General features: G+C 40.7%; 2 protein-coding genes across 2 annotated transcripts in view; both read right to left on the bottom strand.

Moving 5' to 3' along the window:
- Positions 1-23,847, bottom strand: part of LOC114546120 (low affinity immunoglobulin gamma Fc region receptor II-like) — a 1,096,214-nt gene that overhangs the window by 402,336 nt on the left and 670,031 nt on the right. The window lies entirely within an intron of this gene.
- Positions 6,228-23,847, bottom strand: part of LOC114546128 (uncharacterized) — a 19,292-nt gene continuing 1,672 nt past the window's right edge. Inside the window, exons 2-5 of the mRNA XM_028564793.1 lie at positions 23,475-23,801; positions 11,729-12,076; positions 7,185-7,526; positions 6,228-7,057 (exon numbers count right to left, since the gene is read on the bottom strand). Of these exons, the coding sequence (XP_028420594.1) occupies positions 6,828-7,057; positions 7,185-7,526; positions 11,729-12,076; positions 23,475-23,801 (1,247 nt within the window). The 3' untranslated portion in view covers positions 6,228-6,827. The remainder of the gene's footprint in view (positions 7,058-7,184; positions 7,527-11,728; positions 12,077-23,474; positions 23,802-23,847) is intronic.

Raw genomic sequence — 23,847 nt, forward strand, 5'->3', positions numbered from 1 at the left:
TATTTAAAAAAAAGGAAAGGAAGGAGGTGTGGGGAGGAGGACGCCAAAAAACAGGAGCGAGGACACAAGGGCTGAGGAAGTATGACGAAGGTTGTTGGTGGTGCTGCCTTCTCCAGAAGGTACGGCATGGTCCAGCCAGAAGCCCGGGGGTAAGGAGGGAGCAGGTCTGCGATGGCCGAACCCGTTGGCTGCTGCTGTGGGTGGAGACTAGGGGTGGGAATCACCAGAGGCTTCACGATACGATATCATCACGATACTTATGTAACGATACGATATTATTGCGATTTTAAACATATTGCAATATTCTGCAATATTGCAATGTATTACCTTTTTTCCAACTTCAGATTTTTCCCAATTTCAAATGATGTACCGAAAGGCCAATTTTGTCAACATCTGCTTTATCTAAAAAAGATACATTTCTCTGTTTGTTCATCTCACTTCAATTCTATTGCTGCAAAATGTGATGTCAAGCAGACAAACTGACCAACACATATGTCATAAAAGATCGATACTTGGTGTCTGTGTATCGATACAGAATTGCCACGAAAAATATCGCGATACTATGCTGTATCGATTTTTTCCCCCACCCCTATTATTTACATGCAGTCTGGTGGGTTTGGTGATGGTGATTACTGAGTTGTCTAATGTTAAACATAAAGGATCTTAATCTTCAAAACTAACCCCCTCGATAAAGCAACAAAAAAGTGCAAAATGCTTGGGAAAAAATTGCCAAAAACGTTGATAAAAAGTGCTTAAAACCTGTCACACACACACACAGAGCAGAAAGAGACAGTGCAGCTTTTGTTCTTAGTGCACATGGGCACACACACGTTTCCTAGCAACCTTCCTCTGAACAGTACCATCCATCACAGAGAGTGTGTTGTTGAACTCACCTGTCTGAACCTGAAGTGGAGGATCATGTTAGTCACAACCAGCATGCACCTGTTGGAGAAGTAACGTGGCAGCAGGTGTCTTCTTCTTCTTGGCGAATTACCGCCACCATCTGGTGTGGAGGGTGGATCAGGATATCTAATATTGGGCTGTGGACAATCTTCAAAAACTAAACTAAAATAATATCTGATTACACCCATTTTTTTAGTCCTTTTGTAGAATATTTATTAAATCACACTGTATTTATCTTTGTGAAGTTTTGAATCAACTGCATTTTTTCTTTCTCATATTTCTGAATGGTGTTTGATTTGCATCACGTGTGGCTAATATAAAAGTGTCTAGTGTTAATAAAGAAAGATGTCGATCATGTGCTGAGGCTTTGAGATAAAGAAAGCATGATGTAATGCAGTCAGACAGCCAGCAGGAGGCAGCTTTCACTCTGTTCTCCAGACGATCATTTCAATGGAAAGTCTTTAACTCACTCAGCATCTCTATCAGAGCTCAAACACTGATAGTTTTATAGTATGTAGGAGAAGAAGATAAATATTTCGATCCAACAACTTGAAATCTTGGGTTAAAGTGTCTCTTTGGAACTGACATTTGTCTCAGTGAGGGTAAACATTGGGGAATATTTTATTCAACAAGAATCAAAACATGGAAATATATATACATTTTCATGCCATGGGACCTTTAATAAGAGTATAGTGTGACGGTGCAGAGAGGAAAGCGTTAATAAAGTAGACTGAAGTCAGTCAGTGCTCTGTGTGCAGGTTTGTCTGCACAAACCTGCAAACCAGCTTTTGAATGAGACAGACATGAGGTCGGCAATGGCATCACGTAGAGATGAGCCCAGTGATGACATCAGGTAGGAGTTATATATATATATATATATATATATATATATATATATATATATATATATATATATATATATAAGAGTTTGTGTCTCTTCAAGTTTTTGCCATGACAAAGCGCCAGGTTTATGACACCATGCATTTGTGGACAATTGTAATTCCTTATTATCTGGTTTGGCTTCCTGTCAAATCCAGAATTGATTTTAAACTTCTTCTCCTGACCTATAAAGCTCTTAGTAGTCAGGCACCATCATATATTAAAGAGCGTGGGACTTCCAATGACACACTGAGCTCAATTAAGATATATGTTACCTTTTCACCCTTGAGTGAGTAAATTCATCCACACACGCATACATATATAATAGTCTTCCATTTTAATAAATAAAGATGATCTCACTAAAACAGGGTGAATGGTCACGGTGGGGCAACCATTAATGCACTCAATGTAATTCTAAATCTGAATGTAACATACTGTGTATAAAAAAATATTGCTCTATAATAAAAATAATAAAGAAGAGCGTGGTAGGAAAAAAAAAAAATAAAGATGATCGGATGATGCATACATTATGCAAATGGTATGCTGAGGCTTTGAGAAGAAAGCAAGCATGATGTAAAGCTGTCAGACAGCCAGCAGGAGGCAGCTTTCACTCTGTTCTGTTATCGGTTATTCCAGTAAGATCATCATGTAACAGGGAATGACCATTCAGTGTTAATCAGAGAGAGGAGGAGTTTATCATGCTACTGCTGCTCAGACACAGGCCTGATGTCAATGTTTTGATGGGTTAACACACTCAAAGGGCACCTTTCCTACAACTTGACACATTAAACTGTCCTACCCCAAAACATGCTGCTTAGGTTTTTATTATGAAGGATTTTATTGGAGAATGGGAGTTTTATTGTGGTTTTATTGTCTGTGTGCAGCGAACTCATGAAAAAAAAAAAAAAAGATGCAAATACTGTGTACCATGTATCAGCTGACCTGCTGTTGCAGCAGGCAGACGCCCTGAAACAGGTAACTAAACTAAGAACAACATCCCGTATCTCTTAAAGCAACAGCACAGTCAGTATTAGAATCTCCTGATCAGATCTGAGTTCAGCCTCAATATTTAGAATTCAAAACGGTTTTATCATCATTTATGTGTGATGCAATAAATACGAAGTCCACAGCACAAGCCATAAGGAGTCGGGCACAGAAACAGAAAACTACTCCAGGTAATCTTGAAGATTTGTCACCCCTACTTGATACATCACTGCACCATAGCAAGGCCGTTGGTTTGTCAGGGATGGAGAAGTACTATACACACAACACACAGCTGCTGCACCATCCTCAGCTTTACCTCCATGCCTGGCAACATCCCTGTATGATGAAAGCATAGATTTTTATTTTTATTTTTTATTGGTTTATTTGATAGGGACCATGCATATTTATGAAAATTGGTATAAAAACACCATGTAAATATGCCAGAATTAGTTAAAGTAACTAATTTCCATCTGCAGTCCCTATAGACAGGTAACATAAAACTAACAGAGACAACCAGCAGTCATGCAGCGCTCATTCACTACATTAAAAAGGTCCATTGACAAAACAAACAAGTAAAACAAAACAAAAATACATAATGCATGATACATGACAAAGGCATCCACCTCTATACTGCATTCGATTTACCAGTGAAAGTGCATGGGTAAATAAATATGTGACTGTTCAACATGAGTGCATCCAGTGACCTGTGAGAAGCACATGAATGCTGTAAGTGTGACTGATGAGCAGGCAGCAGCTGTAGAAGACTAACACCAGGCAACAACATCTGTCGTCTGTGTGGTATGGTTACAGAAGCAGGAAGAATTACAGCATCAAAAATGCATGTAATAGATATAAAGAGAGAGAAATCAGACTTCACTGTAAACTTCCTATTGTTATAAAAAGAGACATTGACCTGGGCCAGGTTCAACTATTTCAAACTATTTGGGCTCATTAAGCTCAATGATTTGGCTTTTGTTATCCATGACTAATGTCAGTGTGAACTTGGCCCAGGTATAGATTACCTTTGTGTGGTTTTACCTGGCCGGTTGCCTGGAGCACAGGTGTGTTGGTCTGGTTGAACGGCATCAGACCTGCATCAACAGGACTTGGACACCGCCCAGGTGAGTTGTGTTGCTTCTGCTGCGGTTACCTGAAGCACAGGCATGGTGGGAGTTTCTATATCACCAGTACATAGAAGATAGATTAGATAGAGGGAAATGTTAGTGCATGTATGAACAGGTTCAACAGCTTCACTTCTACAGAAAACAAACTTCCTCTACCTGAATCCTCTTCACGTTCTAAATCAGGTCCACCATGGTGGGGGGGGGCATCACCATATTGTTTTAAAGGATAGTTTGGAGAGCTGAGCAACCTTTAAGCTAGGTTTCATGTTTTGTTTGGCCGTTTATACTGATCGTGGTCAAGGATAGAGCAGCTTCGAGAACTGAATTTGTCTCTTTTGGTGTGTAGTATTGCGTCTGCGTCTTTACAAAAACCTTGCAGACTCTCTGCGCAGTCGTCCAGGCTGCTTGATATATCGCCGTCCGCATCACCCCGACCACGCTGACTGTAAGAAGCATTAAATACGTTTGAGTGTGTTTGTGAACTCCTGGAGACATGTTGGACAAAGGTCTCTTCAGCTGACACCAGATACCCTCCATCAGATTCAGATCTCAGGATCACATCTTTCCTCCAGTCTCTGCTCCTCCTCAACACATTTAACATATTAATATAGCACACACACACACACACACACACACACACACACACACACACACACACACACACACACACACACACACACACACACACAATATGAGGTTGGATATTTGGAGCGGCTTTATTTGTTTAAAAATAATAAAAAACGCACAACAATGAATATATAAAAGTAACAACTTGAAAATCCAAATGTAGCAAAATAAAGTATTTATCATAATAAGATAAAAGTAGGGCTGCCACCTCTTAGTCGATTAGTCGACTAATCGGTCGTTTTGGTCATAGTCGACTAAGATTTCTTTAGTCGATTAGTCATTTTTTATGCTTATTCATGCTTAATTACTCATTTCCAAGAAACCTATGAGCACATTTATGATAAGCACAAGATTTAAAGTGGTGCTTTTGCAGGATTAATTGTGGAGAAACTCAGTTTTACAGATGGTTAATTAACTACATTTATATTGTGCTTTTCTAGTCTTAACCACCTCTCAAAGAGCACAGCTCTGTCAATTAAATCAACTAATCGATTAGTCGACAAAATTGTATAAGTGTTAGTCGACTAAGAATTTCTTTAGTCGAGGACAGCCCTAGATAAAAGATTGAAACAATTTACATTACATTACATGTCATTTAGCTGACGCTTTTATCCAAAGTGACTTAAAATCAAGTGCTTTCAACTGTGAAGGTTCAAACTCCAGACAACAAGTAGTAAGTGCAAGTACATTAGCTTTAAATAAGCAAAGCTACAAAGAGACATATGAAAGTTGTTTTTTTTATCCGAGGTGTAGTCGGAAGAGATGTGTTTTTAACCTTCGGTGGAAGATGTGTAGGCTTTCGGCCATCCTGATGTCGATGGGGAGCTCGTTCCACCATTTGGGAGCCAGGACAGTGAACAACAGTTTAAGGCCCATTAAGGTTTCTGAATGTCAAAACTGAGTTATCAACTTCCATCGTGTCTCTGATCATTATTATTTCATCCATCGATTCATATTAAATAATTATCAACTGCTTTCAAAGATCATCACTTTGGTATAGTTCACATTTCATAACATTTCCTTTGAAAAACTTCATGTAAATCTATTTCATAGATAATAAATCCAGTTTAAGGTCTTATTTAGAGACAGACTCGTCATCAGATTTTATAATTACAACAACAACAATATTCACAATATAATCAACTCCTCAGTTTAAACCATTCAATGTTAGCTGATATTATATCATTAGCTTAAAATATATTATTCTTAGAAGGCTTTATATTACCCAGCAGAAAACAAGCATTCAAAATTCCCTCCATATAAAATGTATTATTACCAAAACACACAAACAGAAGACATGTTGAAGAGCTCTCTACACCTGATTATAAGATATCTGGTGAGTGCTCCGTCTGCTGATATTTCCAACTAAAGAATCATCATTTTCTGTTTAAAGCTTGCTATAGCCTTATATACTAGCGCTGAGTACAGCTGGGCTGAAGTAATAGATTACATTTGTCATTTAATGGAGCAAAGTATTTCTGTGTACTGCTGCTGAGTTTATATTGTCTGAACATCTCTGTGTTTTCTGCTTCATTCTGCTCTTAAAGAACATTTTAACTGACTTATCTTTCATCTGAGCATAATTTTCAGGTATCAAATAAGTAGCGTAAATTTGTTTTTTATTACAATTTATTCATAGTAAAAGTAGGCCCTGACACACCAAGCCGATAATCGGCCGTTGGACAGTCTGGCGAGGTCGGTGACTCGAGTCTGTGAACGCTCTTACCGGGTGAGCTAGAGGTCGCCCCAGGCAACAGTACTTTTACTCAAGTAAAATGTTCTAGTTCTCTAAAGGCAGTGATGGACTTTACCATAATGCATTTATTATATTATATTATTACATAGCATGGTTGAATTCTAACGTAGAATGCGGTCTGTTATTTCTCGATAACAGACCGCTGCTAAGGATAACACACCGTTGCCATGCAAAAGCAGAGTGTTGCCATGGATACAGTTCTGTTCACTCTGGAGGAGAGCTATCAATCAATCAATCCGCTGAAAGATGTCCGGATAATTTATCAACTGTGGCAAAAAGTGGGGAAACATGGAGCAACTTCTGTCCTCCAATTCAAGCAATGACAGCAGATCTGGCATAGTTAACATAGTTAACGTTGCTATGGACGCAGGATTCCTACCATAGAGATGGAACGGACTATTTTCTTTAGCGCAAGCAATACAATCGTTTTTAAATAAATAAACTCCTTTTTAAATCAACATTTTGTGTCAAATTATTGATTTATTTGGTAGGTAGCCATGTAATACCACATAGCAAATCTGCATATGACCTCACACCCACAGAAGTAATGAAAATCATTTTATACATACATGACATGAGAAACCAGTCAGCTGTAAAGAGCTCTGGGAGTTGTCGAGGAGCTGATCGGCAGAAGCTTCATCAGCAGCAGCAGCAGCAGCAGGTTGTTCTGATCTCCTGTTATTACATCTTTTATATATCAGGACACCAACTACTGCAACAGTTAGAAAAATCAGACCAACACCTGCCGCCACTGCAACGTATATAAGAAAGTTTCCTTTGGAATCTGAAGATGAAACAACATATGAGTCAGTAGATGTGTGGATAGTGGAGCAGCTTTCATCCTCTCTGATGTTAGAAACTGCAGCTACAACCTGATACTCAGAAAAACTCACTGAGAGAGACTCACTCACCTGGAACCTGCAGACGGATGATTCTGATTGGCTCAATGCCTCTGTTTTGACGTGTTGAACCATCAGTTTCAACTCGACACTCGTATGTTCCAGCGTCGTTGCTGATCACATTCTTCAGAATTAAAGACGCGTCTCCGTCCTTCAGATCTCTGTCCACCAGCTCCACCCTGTCCTTAAAGGATGGATGCTGGTAGGTTGGATCCAGGTGTCCATCTCTGTAATAGAGGACATAGTCTGGCTCCAGGTCAGGTCTGGTCCACTTTACAGCTCTGATGGAGGAACCAGCAGCCTGACATGGTAGAATGACATCATCTCCAGGGTCCACTGTTACCTCCATCAGGTCTGAAAAACAATAAACAATAGTAGTAATCAATAAAAGTCATGGTATTGTTATGTGTGACTGCAGCACCACGGTGGTTTAAAACATCTATTTCCTATTGTTTAACTCCACCAATCACAACACGTACCAGACAAGCAGTTTTAACATTTAATAGCTATACTGGATATTTATTGCAGAGATCTGTATTTCAATACTTCTTAGTCAAAAAGAATATATTGTCATTCTTCCTTTTTTTATTGTTACTATTATTATTATTATTATTATTATTATAACCAATTCTACTAATTTCTTTTAATACTTTGTGTAAATTTTTATCTTATGTCTATTTAATGTGTATTTGTGATGTGTTTACATTTACATTTGTACTAGTCAAAATGTATTTCAGATATTTAAAGTAACATTCTGGATATCTGAAATTAAAATTATGACCAGCAATAATAAAATTGTATCTGAAATTGAAGTTCGTAAGAATTCTGTTTTCAGATTTCTAAAATGTTTCTGGAGAGGAAGAATGACGTTTTAGATATTTGAAATGATCATCGATCAAAAAATTGTAATGACTAATTTTTTACTTTTATCTAAGAACATTTTTCAAGTGTTAATTATCGAGTTATTTTGTTGTTACTTGAGGAAAGTTTATTGAAAGTAAGAAGTACTTTAAGTTTAAGGTAACTTTTCTTACAGTACTTTTACACGAGTAAAATATTCTCTAAATGTTGAGATGATCTGAACTGGTTCTCTCTCTGTCTGACTCTCTGGGACCAACTCATCATGGGAGACTCTAGAGGAGCTGCAGCTACAACCTGATACTCAGAAACACTCACTGAGAGAGACTACCTCACCTGGAACCTGCAGACGGATGGTAACGCCCCCTTTCATAACATTTGAACTGTTTAAGGTATACCCTTGTGTGAGGTGTCATTGAACTCAGCACAGACTTCCTTTTTAATTGGTGATGGTTTGGCCCGCCCCCTATGCATAAGCCACGCCCCCTTTCATAACATTTGAACCGTTTAAGGTATACCCTTGTGTGAGGTATCATTGAACTCAGCAGAGATTTCCTTCTTCATTGGTGATGGTTTGGCCCGCCCCCTAAGCTTAAACCACGCCCCTTTCATAACATTTTAACCATTTAAGGTTGACCCTTGTGTGAGGTATCAATGAACTGAGCAGAGAGTTCCTTCCTCATTGGTGATGGTTTGGCCTGCCCCCTATGCTTTAGCCACGCTCCCTTTTATAACTAATGACCCGTTTCATGTAGACCCTTGTGTGAGATATCATTGAACTCAGCACAGACTTCCTTATTCATTGGTGATGGTTTGGCCCACCCCCTATGCTTAAGCCACCCCCCCTTTCATAAAGCCTTACCCATCTAAGGTAGAGTCTTGTGTGAGGTATAATTGAACTCAGCAGAGAGTTCCTTTTTAATTGGTGATGGTTTGACCCGCCCCCTATGGTTAAACCACGCCCCCTTTCATAACTTTTGACCCGTTTAAGGTAGAGTCTTATGTGAGGTATCATTGAACTCAGCAGAGAGTTCCTTTTGAATTGGTGATGGTTTGACCTGCCCCCTACGCTTTTGCCACGCCCTTTTTCATTCATTTCATTGTTGACGATTTGTGGTGTCTGAGTGCCGCGCGAATGCATGGTCGCAATAAGCGGCGTCTGCTGGTAACCCCGACGCGCGCAGAGGCGCGAGGGCCCGTTCATTGCTGCTCGCAGCTTTAATTATTTTTATAACTAATTCTACTAATTCTATTTCTTATAATACTTTCTCTGTACTTTTATCTTATGTCTATTTAATGTATATTTCTGATGTGTTTACATTTACATTTGTACTAGTTAAAATGTATATCAGATATTTAAAATAATATTCTGGATATCTGAAATTAAAATTATTACTAGCAACAACTAACTTGTATCTGAAAATGTTCTTCTTTGTAAGAATTCTGTTTTCAGATATCTAAAATGTTGTTTCTGGAGAGGAAGAATGAAGTTTTGGATATCTGAAATTATCATCGATCAAAACATTGTAATGACTTATTTTTTAATTTTTTCTAAGTACATTTTTCAAGTGTCAATTATCGAGTCATTTTGTTACTTGAGGAAAGTTTATTGAAAGTAAGAAGTACTTTAAGTTTAAGGTAACTTTTCTTACAGTACTGATTGGGCCTCATTCACCAAACGTTCTTAGGAATAAATGTGTTCTTAAACACCACTTACGCAGTGTTCACGAATATTCTGGCATTCACCAATGTTTTCTTATTTGGGATTTATTCTTAGGTAAGAACAGAATCTACGCACACTCAAGAGCACTCTTACGCATTATTTAGAGCAGAAAATTTTTCCGCAAAATAAGTAGCTATACAATTTTCGTCCATTCTAATTTAAAATTTAACATTTCTCTCCATTTTGTAACTTATTATTTTGATTATTTTACACATAATTATCCATTTGGATTTTTTAAGAAATACACAGTACTGCTCATTTGTAAAGTACTTTGAATTAAAACATAAAACAAACCTCAAGAACAGCCTTTTTCATTTTCGTAACATTGCCAAATTCGGAACATCCTATCTCAAAACAATGCTGAAAAACTAGTCCATGCATTCGTTACTTCCAGGCTGGACTACTGTAATTCCTTACTATCAGGATGCCCAAATAAGTCCCTTAAGACTCTCCAGCTGATCCAGAATGCTGCAGCACAAGTTCTGACGAGAACTAAGAAAAGAGATCATATTTCTCCTGTACTAGCTTCTCTGCATTGGCTTCCTGTAAAATCCAGGATTGATTTTAAAATCCTTCTCCTGACCTACAAAGCGCTAAATGGTCAAGCACCATCATATCTAGAAGAGCTCTTAGTACCTTACTGTCCCAGTAGAGCACTGCACTCCCAGAATGCAGAGTTACTTGTGGTACCTAGAATGGGAGCCAGAGCCTTTAGCTATCAGGCTCCTCTCCTGTGGAACCAGCTCCCAATTTGGGTTCGAGGGGCAGACACCGTCACCACATTTAAGAATAAACTGAAAACCATCCTCTTTGATAAAGCTTATAGTTATGGAGGAGGAGTTGAAGCCTCTGCCTAACCCGGCCCACCTGCTTCTCTTCGTAGTCATCAGATTCATCTATCATATAATCAATAATAGAATAAGAGTAGAGGGAGGCAGGCCAGTACAGCCAGATCCGGCAGGGGAGAATTTCAAGCCTGATCCCGCACCTCTCTTTAACCTGCCTCTCTTAGTTATGCTATTATAATTCTAGACTGCCGGGGAAGTTCCTTCCTTCCTATGACACACTGAGATGCTCTCTCATCTCTGTTTTTATTTTTTCCTTTTGTGTGCATCCTTGTCCCAGAAATGCTTGTTACTAACCTAGCTCTGGGGAGTTTACTCCCCGGAGTCCTTATGTTTCTTCTTCGTAGAGCTACGCTCAGGACGCAGCCGGACATTGCAGGGAATCGCATGATACAATTAATAAAATTGAATTGAATTGCCATTGTGTATGCATTGTGCAAGCCTATATAAATAGACTTGCTTTGCTTTGCCTTCAATTCACATCAATTATGTTAACGGTGAATGCTGCCATCCAATAATAAGTGATTAATCACACTATTTATACGCCAAGAGTATTTTCTATGTTTTGAAGTAATTTTTGTTGCCTTTCAGATCAAACAATTTCTATTTTACTTCATTGGTTCTGCGCCCTTCTCCGGATACAGCGTTCACTGCATGAGTACTTGCATTCCATGCATCGGTTTTATTTGCTGTTTAGTTTCCACTGCTAACGGTACAAAATATGATGTCTCGTTTTTTGTTAACTTCTTGTAGCAGTGCTTCCACTTCAGAATTACTAAAGTTTTTCTTTCTTTTGAGTCGAGGCCTCCACTATCTTTGCCACGTCTTTTGGACATGACACAGCCCTGCCAGCTCATGCCCTTTTATGGGAATTAATGGGGTGTTTACCTATGCTGAATAGGAGCAATGGGCACTAGCTTTCAATTTATGCAGACATTGGGATTCATCATCCTAAGCACACAACTGTGAACAATTTTGCGGTTTAAGAACACATCATGAATCAGACATAGACTTTTCTTAGACATTTTCTTAGGAACATATTTAAGAGAAAACATAGGAAAACATTGGTGAATTGGAGCTGCAGCTACAACATGATACCTAGAATAACTCACGGAGAGAGACTCACTCACCTGTAACCTGCAGACGGATGGTTCTGATTTGGTAAGAGTCAGTGTCTCCCTTTGGACGTCCTGAACGAATGGTTTTAACTAGACACTTGTATGTTTCAGTGTCATGTCTGCTCACATTCTTCAGAATTAAAGACGCGTCTCTGTCCTTCAGATCTCTGTCCACCAGCTCCACCCTGTCCTTATAGTCTGGATGCTGGTAGGTTGTATTCCAGTTTTCATTTCTGTAATAGAGGATGTTATCTGGCTCCAGGTCAGGTCTGCTCCACTCTACAAATATGATGGAAGAATCAGCAGCCTGACATGGCAGAATGGCATCATCTCCAGGATGCACTGTTACTACAATCAGGTCTGAAAAACAATAATAAAATATAGTAATCAATAAAAGTAATGGTATTTCTAAAGACCTCCATCAGGTGTAAAACTGCTAAATGGATGTTATTAATCAGTAAAAACTGCAGAGATAACACAGGACTTTATTACCACAAGGTCAACAGTTGTTGAGACACATGAAGCTGATCAACTTCTAATCAATAGTTCAGGTCTTAGCATCTCCTTAGATTAGAACAGCTGATCTGATCTCTTCCTCAGTCAGAGTCTCTAAAACAACACAGGACAACAGACACCAGGGGGCTGTAGCTCAAAACCAGGATAATCAATTATCCTGGATGAATTTAGCTTTGACTTGGTTGCAAAAAAGCGGGTTGAATTAAACCAGCCAAGTAACCATGGAGATTTATTCTTTGCAGCTAGCCTGGTCCAGAGCAGGCTAACAACCAGGCTAAGATTAATCCTGGAGTCTGATGTATAACATCAGCTGCCACTCAGATCTGAAATAAACGTGTTTAACAGATATTCCGTTGTCTTCTGAATGTGTTCCGCTTTATTTTTTATTTTTATTAACATACATTACTTTACTGTAATAGTCACTATTACTGTCAAGAGTTTGATTTTTATCCTACTATTGCAGCCCATGGGCCCACCACCTGTGGGAGGCCTCCCTGATCTAAACCAGAGTGGTTGTTTGTTGTTGGACTTCTGTGCTAGTCATGGATTGTCTATAACAAACACCATGTTCGAACATAGGGATGCTCATAAGTGTACCTGGTACCAGAGCACCCTAGGCCGAAGGTCTCTCCAGGTCAATGATCGATTTTATAATTATTTCATCTGATCTGAGGCCGTATGTTTTGGACACTCGAGTGAAGAGAGGGGCAGAGCTGTCAACCGATCACCATCTGGTGGTGAGTTGGGTCAGGGGGTGGGGGAAGACTCTGGACAGACCTGGTAAGCCCAAACGGGTAGTGTGGGTAAATTGGGAACGTTAGGAGGAGGCCCCTGTCCGACAGACTTTCAACTCACACCTCCGGCGGAGCTTTTCGTGCATCCCTGTGGAGGCTGGGGGCATTGAACCTGAGTGGACAATGTTCAAAGTTTCCATTGCTGAACTGCTGGAGCTGTGGTCTTAGGGTCTTAGGTGCCTCAAGGGGCGGTAACCCACGAACACCGTGGTGGACACCGGTGGTCAGGGAAGCCGTCCGACTGAAGAAGGAGTCTTCAGTGCAGTGATATGAGCCCCTCTGTCCTTCCGTCAGAGCAGCTGCCCACTCATAGTCTAATAAGCACGGTGTCTGTCCCCCGAGTCAGATCAGTTAAATCAAAAGTAAACAAAAGAGGGGCTATACTTAATAACCTAATTGGAATTAAATCAACCTCTGTAGCGACAGAACAAAATAAGAAAATTAGATGTGGACTACTTAATATTAGATCTCTGTCTGCTAAAGCAGTACTGGTAAACGATTTGATATCAGATAATCAAATTGATTTATTCTGTCTAACTGAAACCTGGCTGGGTTATGAAGAATATGTTAGTCTAAATGAAGCCACTCCTCCCAGTCATATTAATACTCAAATCCCTACAAGCTCAGGCCGAGGAGGGGGAGTTGCAGCCATCTTCGATTCAAGCCTGCTAATCAGTCCTAAACCTAAATTAAATTATAATTCATTTGAAAGCCTTGTTCTTAATCTTCAAGATCCAAAATTAAAAAACATTACAGCCAATTATATTCGTTCTTATTTACCGGGCCCCAGGTCCGTATTCTGATTTTTTATTGGAATTCTCTGAGTTTTTATCATGTGTAGTAATAAAATCAGACAAAGTACTTATTGTAGGTGATTTTAATATCCATGTGGACGTTGACAATGATAGCCTTAGTACTGCTTTCAACTCATTACTGGATTAAATCGGTTTCAGTCAGAGCATAGGTCAACGCACTGTATTGGCCACACTCTCGACCTTGTGCGGACATATGGTATTGAAATTGAGCATTTAATAATATTTCCGCACAATCCGGTAGTATCAGACCATTCCTTAATTACTTTTGAATTCTTACTACCTGACTATACTAAACCAGACAAAAGCTTCTACACTAGATGCCTGTCTGACAGTACCATAGCTAAATTTAAGGAAGATATTCCAACAGCATTTAACTCAATGTCGTGCCTTAATATAACAGAGGACCTTTATGTAACCTAGTCCCTCCCAAATTGATATATTCATTGACAGTGCTACAACCTGCCTACGGACGACTTTAGACTATGTTGCTCCCCCTCAAAAAGAAGATGATGAAGAAAAGGAAACTAGCCCCTTGGTATAACTCCCAAAGTCGCAAATTGAAACAAATCTTGCGAAACCTTGAAAGTAAATGGCATTCCACCAAACTGGAAGAATCTCGTTTGGATTGGCAAGACAGTCTCAAAACCTATAGGAAGGCCCTCAGAAATGCAAGATCAGACTATTACTCATCACTAATAGAAGAAAATAAGAACAACCCAAGGTTTCTATTCAGCACTGTAGCCAGGCTGACAGATAGCCACAGCTCTAGTGAGCCATCTATTCCTATAGCTCTGAGTAGTGATGACTTCATGAGCTTCTTTAATGATAAAATTATAACAATTAGAGATAAAGTCCATCACATTTTGCCCTCAACCTCTAACAGTTCTCCTTTAAATACAGGACCACAAGAAAGCATGACAAGACCCGAGATATGCTTAGACTGCTTTTATCCTATAGACCTCCAAAAATTAATGTTAAAGGTATCCTCATCTAAGCCATCTACCTGTCTCTTAGACCCCATCCCAACGAGGCTACTTAAAGATGTGTTACCCATGGTTAACACTTCATTACTAGATATGATCAATAGGTCTCTATTAACAGGTTATGTACCGCAGTCATTTAAAGTAGCTGTGATAAAACCTCTTCTGAAAAAACCCTCCCTTGATCCGGATGTCTTAGCAAACTATAGACCTATATCTAACCTTCCCTTTCTCTCCAAGATCCTTGAGAAGGTGGTTGCTAATCAATTATGTGATTTTCTACATAGCAATAGCTTATTTGAAGACTTTCAATCAGGATTTAGAAAGCATCATAGCACAGAGACGGCACTGGTGAAAATTACTAACAACGTTCTAACTGCTGCAGAAAAAGGACTTGTCTCCATACTTGTTTTACTAGATCTTAGTGCAGCATTTGACACTATTGACCATACAATCCTGTTACAGAGACTGGAACGCTTAGTTGGCATTAAAGAAATCGCACTAAGCTGGTTTAAGTCCTATTTCTCTGATCGATCTCAATTTGTTAATGTCAATGATAAATCCTCCAGGTACGCTAAAGTTAGCCATGGCGTTCCACAAGGCTCAGTGCTTGGACCTATTCTATTCTACTTATATATGCTACCCCTTGGTGATATTATTAGGAAGCACTCAATTAACTTTCATTGTTACGCGGATGACACCCAATTATACTTGTCAATCAAGCCAGAGGAAACATATCAGCTAACTAAACTTCAGGCGTGCATTAAAGATATAAAATCCTGGATGACCGACAACTTTCTCTAAACACCTCCGAACATCAATATCTAAAGATATAGCTACTCTGGATGGTATTGCCCTGGCCTCCAGCACTACTGTCAGAAACATAGGAGTTATTTTTGATCAGGATATATCCTTTGACACCCATCTAAAACAAACCTCAAGAACAGCCTTTTTTCATCTCTGTAATATTGCCAAAATTAGGAATATCCTGTCTCAAAACGATGCTGAAAAACTAGTCCATGCATTGGTTACTTCCAGGCTAGACTATTGTAATTCCCTACTGTCAGGTTGCTCATATAAGTCCCTTAAGACTCTCCAGCTGATCCAGAATACTTCAGCACATGTACTCACAAGAACTAAGAGAAGAGATCATATTTCTCCTGTATTAGCTTCTCTGCATTGGCTTCCTGTAAAATCCAGAATTGAATGTAAAGTCCTTCTCCTGACCTACAAAACTCTAAATGGTCTAGCACCATCATATCTTGAAGAGCTCTTAGTACCTTATTGTCCCACTAGAGCACTGCGCTCCCAGAGTGCAGAGTTACTTGTGGTTCCTAGAGTCTCCAAAAGTAGAATGGGAGCCAGAGCCTTCAGCTACCAGGCTCCTCTCCTATGGAACCAGCTCCCAATCTGGGTTCGGGGGGCAGAAACTGTCACCGCATTTAAGAATAAACTGAAAACCATCCTCTTTGATAAAGCTTATAGTTAGGGAGGAGGAGAAGCAGCGTCTGCTTAACCCGGCCCACCTGCTTCTCTTCATAGTCGTCAGATTACTAATATAACAAAAGTAGAGGGAGGCAGGCCAGTGGATGCCCGATCCGGCATGGGGAGAGTTCCAAGCCCAAACAGGCGCCTCTCTTTAAACTGCCTGCCTCTCTTAGTTACGCTCTTAGTTATGCTGTTATAGTTCTAGACTACAAGGGGACTTCCTTCCTTCCTTCCTTTGACTGCTCTCTCCTCTGATTTTCCATTTGTGTGCATCCCGTCCCACGGGATGCTTGTTACTAACTGGGCTCTGAGGAGTCTACTCCCCGGAGTCCTTGTGTTTTGATTTTCTCACACCAAGCATATTTCCTTGGAGTACGTTGGCTCCAAGATCGTGGTTGCAGCTGTCGCCATGGTCCTGCTGTACTCCCTACCAAGCCCTGCGGTGCCCTGAGTCCGGCTGATCCCTTAAATTCTAGACTGCCGCATAAGTTCCATCCTTCCTATGACACACTGAGCTGCTCTCTCTTCACTGTTTTCACTTGTTTCCTTTTGTATGCATCCTGTCCCAGGAATGCCTGTTACTAACAAATGCCTGTTACTAACCTAACTCTGGGGAGTTTACGTACGCCACACCCACCCATGCTCTGCAGTGCCACGTTACATCACCGCAACGCCCTGCTGTGCCTGCGGCCGCGTCCTACTGCGTCCACCACCTCCACCGCCTCCACCCTTGCTGCAGTACCACGTTACATCCCACAACGCCTTGAGATGATGTTCATACACACAGAGTAGTCAGGATCCGGTATTGGAGACTGCACTACTCAGTATGACTCGATGTGTCCTGCTATGACATGAACTTCCACGATTACCTTCAAAGTCACTGTACCATTGACTATTATTTTCCACCGTTCATCACACCCCCAACCGCTCCCGTCAGACACCGCCTACCAAAAGTCGGGTCTGTCTGAGGTTTCTTCCTGAAAAGGAGTTTTTCTTCCTTAAAAGGGAGTTTTTGAATAGGGAGTTTTTTCTTGCCACTGTCGCAACTGCCACTACTAATGCTTGCTCTTGAGGGAATTATTGTAATTGTTGGGGTTTTGGAATTTATAGAGTGTGGTCTGGACCTACTCTATCTGTAAAGTGTCTCGAGATAACTCTTGTTATGATTTGATACTATAAATAAAATTGAATTGAAATTGAATTTCCGGGATATGTTATCCCAGAGGACTCCGGACGCAGTTGCAGGGTACCGAAGGGCCCGAAGGGCTGCAGCCTCTGCCGTGAAAGAGGCAAAGCAGCGGGTGTGGGAGAAGTTTGGAGAAGACATGGAGAAGGACTTTCGGTCGGCACCAAGGTGCTTCTGGAAAACCGTTCGCCACCTCGGGAGGGGGAAGCAGGGAACCATCCAAGCTGTGTACAGTAAGGATGGGACACTGTTGACCTCAACTGAGGAGGTAATAGGGCTGTGGAAGGAGCACTTTGAGGAACTCCTGAATCTGACTAATACGCCCTCTATGTTAGAGGCAGAGCTGGAGGATGATGGGGGATCGTTGTCAATTTCCCAGGTGGAGGTCACTGATGTAGTCAAACAACTCCACAGTGGCAAAGCCCCTGGGATTGATGAGATCGGTCCAGAAATGCTCAAGGCTCTGGGTGTGGAGGGGCTGTCCTGGTTGACACGGCTCTTCAACATTGTGTGGAAGTCTGGGACAGTGCCAAAGGAGTGGCAGACTGGGGTGGTGGTTCCCCTTTTTAAAAAGGGGGACCAGAGGGTGTGTGCCAATTACAGGGGTATCACACTTCTCAGCCTCCCTGGTAAAGTCTACTCCAAGGTGCTGGAAAGGAGGGTTCGGCCGATAGCCGAACCTCGGGTTGAAGAGGAACAATGCGGATTCCGTCCTGGTCGTGGAACAACGGACCAGCTCTTCACTCTCGCAAGGATCCTGGAGGGAGCCTGGGAGTATGCCCATCCGGTCTACATGTGTTTTGTGGATCTGGAAAAGGCGTATGACCGGGTCCCCCGGGAGATACTGTGGGAGGTGCTGCGGGAGTATGGGGTGAGGGGGTCTCTTCTCAGGGCCATCCAATCTCTGTACGACCAAAGTGAGAGCTGTGTCCGGGTTCTCAGCAGTAAGTCTGACTCGTTTCAGGTGAGGGTTGGCCTCCGCCAGGGCTGCGCTTTGTCACCAGTCCTGTTTTTCATCCTGCAACATCCTGCTGTGACATGAACTACAACGACTACCTTCAAAGTCACTGTTCCACTATCTTCAATGCAACTATTATCGCCTTCACACCCCCAACCGGCCCCGTCAGACACCGCCTACCAAGAGTCTGGGTCTGCCGAGGTTTCTTCCCGAGAGGGAGTTTTTCCTCGCAACTGTCGCAATAGCCACTTATAATGCTTGCTTTTGAGGGAATTACTGTAATTGTTGGGGCTTTGTAAATTATAGAGTGTGGTCTAGACCTACTCTATCTGTAAAGTGTCTCGAGATAACTCTGTTATGATTTGATACTATAAATAGAATTGAATTGAATTAATATTTATGGACAGGATATTAAGGCGTAGTCGGGGTGGGGAGGGGTTGCAGTTCAGTGGGCTGGGGATCTCATCGCTGCTCTTTGCAGATGATGTGGTCCTGATGGCATCATCGGCCTGTGACCTTCAGCACTCACTGGATCGGTTCGCAGCCGAGTGTGAAGCGGTTGGGATGAGGATCAGCACCTCTAAATCTGAGGCCATGGTTCTCAGCAGGAAACCGATGGAGTGCCTACTCCAGGTAGGGAATGAGTCTTTGCCCCAAGTGAAGGAGTTCAAGTACCTTGGTGTCTTGTGCGCGAGTGAGGGGACAATGGAGCGGGAGATTGGTCGGAGAATCGGCGCAGCGGGTGCGGTATTACATTCAATTTATCGCACCGTTGTGACTAAAAGAGAGCTGAGCCAGAATGCAAAGCTCTCGATCTACCGGTCAGTTTTCGTTCCTACCCTCTCCTATGGTCATGAAGGCTGGGTCATGACCGAAAGAACGAGATCCAGGGTACAAGCGGCCGAAATGGGTTTCCTCAGGAGGGTGGCTGGCGTCTCCCTTAGAGATAGGGTGAGAAGCTCAGTCATCCGTGAGGAGCTCGGAGTAGAGCCGCTGCTCCTTCGCGTTGAAAGGAGCCAGTTGAGGTGGTTCGGGCATCTGGTAAGGATGCCCCCTGGGCGCCTCCCTAGGGAGGTGTTCCAGGCCCGTCCAGCTGGGAGGAGGCCTCGGGGAAGACCCAGGACTAGGTGGAGGGATTATATCTCCAACCTGGCCTGGGAACGCCTCGGGATCCCCCAGTCGGAGCTGGTTAATGTTGCTCGGGAAAGGGAAGTTTGGGGTCCCCTGCTGGAGCTGCTCCCCCCGCGACCCGACACCGGATAAGCGGACGAAGATGATGATGATGATGATGATGATTGCAGTTGTTGAGATGGTAAGAAATGTTTGCACTGGCACCCTGAAATAAAGTGGGATGATACGGAGGAAATGGGCTTTTTCTCCGCTGCTGTCCCCGTGAAGTGTGCCCCTTGCAACGTGGAACGTGGAGAGGCGGGTGGAGGCAGGGGGATCCTCCCACACCGTGCAGCGGACTCTAAAGGAGACTTTTAGCGTCAATAACAACCACAATGGCACCTAGCCAAACATCTGTATTTTACGAGATGGGAGTGAGAATGTGTTCAAAACTTCTTAATCATTTTATTTTCGTGCTGTCACTTGTCATCTTCAAGCTTGGGAGTGAGAAAAAAACATGAATAATAATAGGTTATATTGTTTTACAGATATGCTTACAGTTTGTATCCATTCATGTTTGTTCTGTATGAAAAATAATTGTAGAAGGATATTTAGAATTAGACATAGCTTAGGCTGTAGAGATTTGTGCATATGGTTGTAAAACATTCTCGCATTAAGAATAAGGGTTTGACATTAAGCCTAGTCCTTAGCGTAAATTTCCAGAGGAACATTAATTCCCTCTGCTCACTTTTAAGGCAAAGTAGGATAATAATAAATTGTATTTATATAGTGATTTACAGGCTACTCAAAGACACTTAAAAAAAACACAACATTTCTTTTCATTGTTTTGCAGACGATGTACAAATCTATTTGCCTGTAAAAAACAATGAGAAGGACACTATCCACCCTTTGTTGAACTGCTTGTGTGATCTCAAAATATGGTTGGATCAGACTTTTCTCTGTCTTAATGATAATAAGACTTGTTTTGTTTGGTCAAGCTGATCATTTTAGTGCCTGTGTAGATGCTTTTGGTACTTTAGGCTCCCAAATTCGTCCTAAAAAACAACTAGTAACCACTGACAAAGTATTAACTATCTAATGTATATAGATGGTTTCCAAAGTATTTATTAACTATTTAACAAGGTATTATAGTCATCTGCTGCAACTTTATAATAACCATACAGACACTGTTTATAGATGGTTTACAAAGCAACTAGTAACCCTTAAAAAAGTGTTAGGAATATCTGGTCCATCTATCTATGTAATGTTTCTAGATGTTTTAAAAATGGTTTCTGAAAGGTTTACAAACATTTTTTGATAATTACCAGATACATAATATAGTATATGAGGGATATAATGTGTGTAACAATAAACTGTTAATTAACAGCACTACTAATAATTAGTAAACATTAATTATTTAATCATTTGTTAACAGTAAAATGACTGTTTGCTGACAGTTAAATGACAATTAACTAAAGATTATTTAATTATCAATTTACCATCTATTAATGATGGTTATTATAAAGTGTTACCAGAAATTTAAACAGAATGTACAACTTTGGATAAATGTGGAGTGATTTTTTAAAATCCTTACGCATTCAGTCGGTCCGCTATTGACTGTTGGGCTTTTTCTCTCTGTTTGATAACACCATCCATATTTCCCTTTTTGCATATCGTCACCTTCCTAAAATAATTGCCTAAGTGATTTTTTAACAAAAATGATTTTTTTGCCTAAATCATCTCCTCATGGTGCTGGCCACCTCTGGTAAAATTGCCTACATCCTCAGTTGAACAGGTCATGTGATTCTACACCTTTAGTAAAATTGCCTATGTCAAGCATGTGACTTAGGCCGTTTTATTTTTTGTGTTTTCTGAAAAACTTAACTTAAACCGACATGAGCGGATCACACTAAGTCAAGCTGCGCCTTTTCAGTTATCCTGGATTTCTTCATTCTAATTTTGTGCAACAGGCCCCAGGTGTCCAGAGGCCTGTACTACGAAGCAAGATCAACATGTCCTGGATTTCTTTCAGTAATCCGGCTTCACCAAACCTAACAACCCCGGTCCCACATAACCTGTGCTACGACGCTGGTTATCAACTAGTTCAGTCAACTCTCGGTTTCCCAATCCAGCAGCGCACGCGTTCACATCAAAGAGGTGGTGTTTGCGCACCACAACCAATCACAAACATCTACCAGAGCCGCATGCTATATATAAGAAGAGCAAATTATAATTCTCCATAAATATGAAGAACACAGACACAGTTTTACAGGTAAAATGCAATACAGTCGCTGCTTCCTAAAACAGGAAGGAAAGCTGGCAAAAAAATAATAAAATACCCGACGCTGTAGATGTTTAAATCACAGTAGGCAGTGGCAGTGGGACGTGATTGTGAGACTAAATAAAAAATATAAAAACATAATTCAAACCGATGTGCGCATTGGCGACATACGGCTCAACAGTATGTAATTCCCTCCCATTAAAATCTATATATTTCCCATACCCATCAGGGAATGATAACGGGGTTGTTGGTCTCTAAATGTTTTAACTTTTATGAGCGCACCTCTCTCTCTCTCTCTCTCTCTCTCTCTCTCTCTCTCTCTCTCTCTCTCTCTCTCTCTCTCTCTCTCTCTCTCTCTCTCTCTCTCTCTTTCTCTCTCGACAGGAATAACCTTTTTTCTTTTTCAATTCTTTCTCTCTTTCTTTCTCTCTCTCTCTCTCTCTCTCTGCACCGAGCTCCGCCTGATCTTCTTTAAGAACGGTGAAGCCGTTATCAATCGAGTATTGATTGGTCAGTAGGAGGTGCTTTAACACCGGTTGATCTCTGATCTTCAACTTAACCTCCCGACCAGGTTAGGTGATCAGCATGAGTTACCACGGTGATTGAACCCGATAACAACTAATCCACCTTCGTAGTACAGAAAATTCTGGGTTGAGCCTGAAGTTAGCTCGTTAACGTCAAATCCTGCTTCGTAGTACAGGCCTCTGCTGTACGAAATATGTTGCTGCTTGTGTTTTAACTTCACTGCTCTCATTGATATAAAACTGTTATATATGTGTGTTTGACTGGAGCACCACGGTGGTTTAAAACATCTGTTTCCTATTGTTTAAATCCACCAATCACAACACAATATGTCACAGGCAAGCTGTTTTAGCATTTAGTAGCTATACTGGATATTTATTGCAGATATTCGTATTTCAATTCTTCTTATTCAAAAAGAACATATCGTCATTCTTCCTCGGACAAATGACGTCACTTTTTGTCATTAAGGCTTTCAATAAAAAAAAAAAAAAATCAGACATCCACAAATGATTTGTAGATTTCTGTTTCTCCTGAACAACAACAACAAAAACAACCTTACTCATCTATATATCTGTTTATATAAGGGTGTTCACATTTTTTTATTACTACTATTATTATTATAACCAATTAAATTTTTTCTATTTCTTATAATACTTTCTGTATGTTTCTCTCATGTCTATTTAATGTATATTTAATGTTGTTATTCTGATGTGTTTACATTTACATTTATTTTGAGCTGCTGTAGAAATTTCCCCAGTGTGAGATTAATAAAGTAATCTTATTTTATCTTCTTGTCATAATTCTAATTTAAGTTAATTTTACATTTACTAGTCAAAATGTATAACAGATATTTAAAATAACATTCTGGAAATCTGAAATTAAAATTGTGACCAGCATCAAATAAATTGTATCTGAAATTGAAGTTCTTCTTCATAAGAATTGTCACTTTTCTTACTGTACTAAAATTAAATTATTCTCTAAATGTTAAGATAATTTCAACTGATTCTCTCTCTGTCTGACTCTGGGACTAACTCATCATGGGAGACTCTAGAGGAGCTGCAGCTACAACCTGATACTCAGAAACACTCACGCAGAGAGACTCACTCACCTGGCTCTGTAACCTGCAGACGGATGATTATGATTGGGTCACTATCATTGGTTTTAACTCGACACTTGTATTTTCCAGTGTCGTTAATGTTCACATTCTTCAGAATTAAAGACACGTCTCCGTCCTTCAGATCTCTGTCCACCAGCTCCACCCTGTCCTTAAAGTTTGGATGCTGGTAGGTTGGATCCAGGTATCCATCTCTGTATAAGAGGACGTTATCTGTCTTTAGGTCAGCTCTGGTCCACTCTACAGCTCTGATGAAGGGATCAGCAGCCTGACATGGCAGAATGACATCATCTCCAGGGCGCACTGGTACCACAGGTAGGTCTGAAAAACAATAATAAACAAAAGTAATCAATAAAAGTCATGGTAT

This window comes from Perca flavescens, chromosome 19 (assembly GCF_004354835.1).
Source record: "Perca flavescens isolate YP-PL-M2 chromosome 19, PFLA_1.0, whole genome shotgun sequence".
NCBI lineage: Eukaryota > Metazoa > Chordata > Actinopteri > Perciformes > Percidae > Perca > Perca flavescens.